The sequence below is a fragment of the Salvelinus sp. IW2-2015 genome, linkage group LG19, assembly GCF_002910315.2.
Source record: "Salvelinus sp. IW2-2015 linkage group LG19, ASM291031v2, whole genome shotgun sequence".
NCBI lineage: Eukaryota > Metazoa > Chordata > Actinopteri > Salmoniformes > Salmonidae > Salvelinus > Salvelinus sp. IW2-2015.
Window position 1 is genome coordinate 35009979 of NC_036859.1, and position 3970 is coordinate 35013948.

The 3970-nt window shown below is 46.7% G+C and overlaps 1 protein-coding gene across 1 annotated transcript in view; it reads right to left on the reverse strand.

The window, feature by feature from the left end:
* LOC111979085 (low-density lipoprotein receptor-related protein 8-like) overlaps positions 1-1705 on the reverse strand; it is a 182407-nt gene extending 180702 nt beyond the window's left edge. Inside the window, exons 1-2 of the mRNA XM_070449044.1 lie at positions 1673-1705; positions 1037-1142 (exon numbers count right to left, since the gene is read on the reverse strand). Of these exons, the coding sequence (XP_070305145.1) occupies positions 1037-1142; positions 1673-1705 (139 nt within the window). The remainder of the gene's footprint in view (positions 1-1036; positions 1143-1672) is intronic.
* Positions 1706-3970: the final 2265 nt, after the last annotated feature.

A 3970-nucleotide genomic window follows, 5' to 3' on the forward strand; every position in this document is an offset into this window, starting at 1 on the left:
GGTACAGAGGGAGTTGCAGGAATTCCTCTTGAGCCACAATGAACCCAAAGAGACAAAAGAGCAACGGTTTTCACTTCTGGCTCCACTTTAACAATGTCTTTGTTTGTGCCGCTCCACTGAAACCATAGGACACGGGCTGGGCCGCTCCACTGAAACCATAGGACACGGGCTGGGCCGCTCCACTGAAAACATAGGACACGGGCTGGGCCGCTCCACTGAAACCATAGGACACGGGCCGGGCCGCTCCACTGAAACCATAGGACACGGGCTGGGCCGCTCCACTGAAACCATAGGACACGGGCTGGGCTCACACAGAGCAAGGAGATTGGAATTCTATAATGTTTTATGAGTCTGGCTGCATTCTGGCTACCTATCAAAACTCTATGCATAGGCTTCTATATTCTATACTAGCTGTCAGCCGATTGCACTATGTGGGTGGGAAGAAATGGGAAAGATATGCTGTCCAATAATCTTTCACGCCTCCACCACAAATTGCACCAGAGGCCTGAGACCCCAAAATAGCCTGGAACTCTCGAGTTAAATCACCTGCTACACCATCGGGCCCTAGAGCAGGGATGCCCCCGACCCCAGTTAAAAGTTGCCCATCCCTGCCCCAGAGCTTCCCAACTCATGTGTGAGGTTACACCCGTCCTTTCTGTTATTTCCCCTAACTCTATCCTCCTGGTGCCTATCCTCCTGGTGCCTATCCTCCTGGTGCCTATCCTCCTGGTGCCTATCCTCCTGGTGCCTCTTGGTCTTTCAATCACTAGGGGGAAAGCTCACCCGGTTCAAAATAGCTACCAAGAGATTCTGCCAGTCAAATAAAAGTTACTCGCTTTTAACATTATTTGACAAACATTTTTTGTGATGCAAAGACAGCAAACCACCATAATCTACCAAATATGCCGAAGAGTCACTATTACACAAGTCATGGTCTGTTTCTCCAGTGTCAGGTGTGTTTTGTAGGCTAAAAGCAATTGAAACGGGAGAAAAACTTTAAAAGATAACCTAAAGACATTTTTGTTTTTCCACTTACCACAGTTTTCCTCGTCGCTGTTGTCTGAGCAGTCGTCATCGTCATCACACCTCCATATGGTCGGTATACACCTTCTGTTATTGCACTGAAACTGGCCTTCCTCACACTATCTGCTTGCATTCTGCAATGGTGATTTGTGTGTGTTGGCGGGTGGCGAGTGGCGGTGGGGGGAAGGCATCAAGTGACGCTATGCGTCCACAAAAGGCACGCACTCAAACTGTCATTTGCAAATGAATGCCTACTTGATATTCAGCATATTCATCCAGTCAGTAAGTATTGACTGAGGATTCCGTTTATGAGCGTCACTTAGAGGCTGTTTGGTTACAGGCAACTGGAGACACAATTGTAACGGACCGATTCTGTAGACCTAATTGATCATTATAGGCTACAATTTAATAAACCACATCGTTACAATGAGACAAAGATTAATGTAGCCAGCCTACTGCCGGTCGTATCCTATGTTACAATTATATGGATGCTGCCTCACATCCAAGGAGGAACACATGCCAAGTAGACGAACAAATTGTCCATAAATGTTCTCATTTATTTTACATCGAAAATACAGTTTAAACGCCCCCAATTTGTATTGTGTGCTATTTTCATTGAGCTTTCAGAAACAATGAGGGGTTCTCCCACATTGCTGTAGCGCTTGGAGTCATTCGCTATCATCCGGAGGTGACCGCATATGGACCCCTCTCTGTTTAGCGTATTACGGGTATAATTTTACCCGATTACCATAATTTTAGTGATCAAAGAAAATAGGACCAACCTTTTGAGCAGTGTTTTAGGACTAACAAATGAAAGAGCAGTAGTTTCCTTATATCCGTCCACATTTCTGGAGGAGGTGGTGAAGCTTATACACAAACAAAGCCTGTCCGAAAATCCGTTCTTCTAGCGATGCGACGGTGTTAGCCTACTTTACCGGCCGAAACCCCCTTTGCCTTGCCTCAGCCTCACTGGCAATTTGAATCGGTGACGACGGCGTGTATGGGCGGGGATTGTGCCAAGAAAATAAAGCATTCTGTTTTTTTTATGCGCCCCATTCTTTGCTGCCGATAACGTGAATATGTGTAGTCTACTGTAGCCTATAATTTTTTACAATGTTCTACAGAAGGCCAAAACACTGTCGGGAATTCCCAAAACTAAGAATTAACTTTTGTTCTTCACGCGTGATGGATAGGCAGAAATGCATGAGGATGCATAGACCAACAACGCATATAATAACTTATTACAGTATCCGATTCTACAGATGAAAACAATACATAACAAAGGTTTAAAATAACAACTCTACAGTGGACCTTCAGGACAAAGCTCTTACCTGAACAGATGTAATTGTATTCGTTTCATAATGTTCCCCACTAATTAGGGTCCTATGGAAACAAGGACCAAAACGAAGGTTTATCCTACCACAATAATACACAATAAACCATGTTTTTATTAATTTAATATCTAATTGAAAATTTTCTGCAAAATAATTGTATGTATCACATAAATATTGAAGAGGAAGCGACACATACAAACACACACACACACACACACACAGAGAGCAAGAGAGAGATACACGATCAATCAATCAAATGTATTTACAAATCCCTTTTTACAGGGCTGTACAGTGCTGTACAGAAACCCAGCCTAAAACCCCAAACAGCAAGCAATGCCGATGTAGAAGCACGGTGGCTAGGAAAAACTCCCTAGAAAGGCAGGGAACCTAGGAAGAAACCTAGAGAGGAACCAGGCTCTCAGTGGTGGCCAGTCCTCTTCTGGCTGTGCTGGGTGGAGATTATAACAGTACATGGCCAAGATGTTCAAACATTCATAGATGACCAGCAGGGTCAAATAATAATAATCACAGTGGTTGTAGAGGGTGCAACATGTCAGCACCTCAGGTGTAAATGTCAGTTGCCTTTTCATAGCCGATCATTCAGAGTTAGAGACAACAGGTGCGGTAGAGAGAGAAAGTGGAAAACAGCAGGTCCGGGACAAGGTAGAATGTCCGGTGAACAGATCATGGTTCCCTTGCCGCAGGCAGAACTGTTGAAACTGGAGCAGCAGCACGACCAGGTGGACTGGGGACAGCAAGGAGTCATCAGGCCAGGTAGTCCTGAGGCATGGTCCTAGGGCTCAGGTCCTCCGAGAGAAGAGATAGAGAGAGAGAGAGAATTAGAGGGGGCATACTTAAATTCACACAGGATACCGGATAAGACAGGAGAAATTCTCCAGATATAACAGACTGACCCTAGCCTCCCGACACATAAACTATTTCAGCATAAATACTGGAGGCTGAGACAGGAGGGGTCGGGAGACACTGTGGCCCCGTCCGACTATACCCCCAGACAGGGCCAACCAGGCAGGATATAACCCCACCCACTTTGCCAAAGCATAGCCCCCACACCACTAGAGGGATATCTTCAACCACCAATTTACCATCCTGAGACAAGGCCGAGTATAGCCCACAAAGATTTCCCCCACGGCACGAACCCGAGGGGGGCGCCAACCTGGACAGGAAGATCACGTCAGAGACTCAACCCACTCAAGTGACGCACCCCTCCTAGGGACGGCATGGAAGAGCACCAGTAAACCAGTGATTCAGCCACCCGTTATAGGGTTAGAGGCAGAGAATCCCAGTGGAGAGAGGGGAACCTGGCCGGAACACTTCTACCCAGCTGGCTGTACAATCAGACAGACAGACAGACAGACAGACAGACAGACAGACAGACAGACAGACAGACAGACAGACAGACAGACAGACAGACAAGCGACGACAGACAACCAGCGACAGAAGCAGGACAGACAGACAGAGCAGACAGAGACAGCACACGACAAGACCAGAGCAGACAGACAGACAGAACGACAGACACAGACCGACAGACAGACAGACAGACAGACGACAGACAGACAGACAGACAGACCGACAGACAGACAGACAGACAGGAC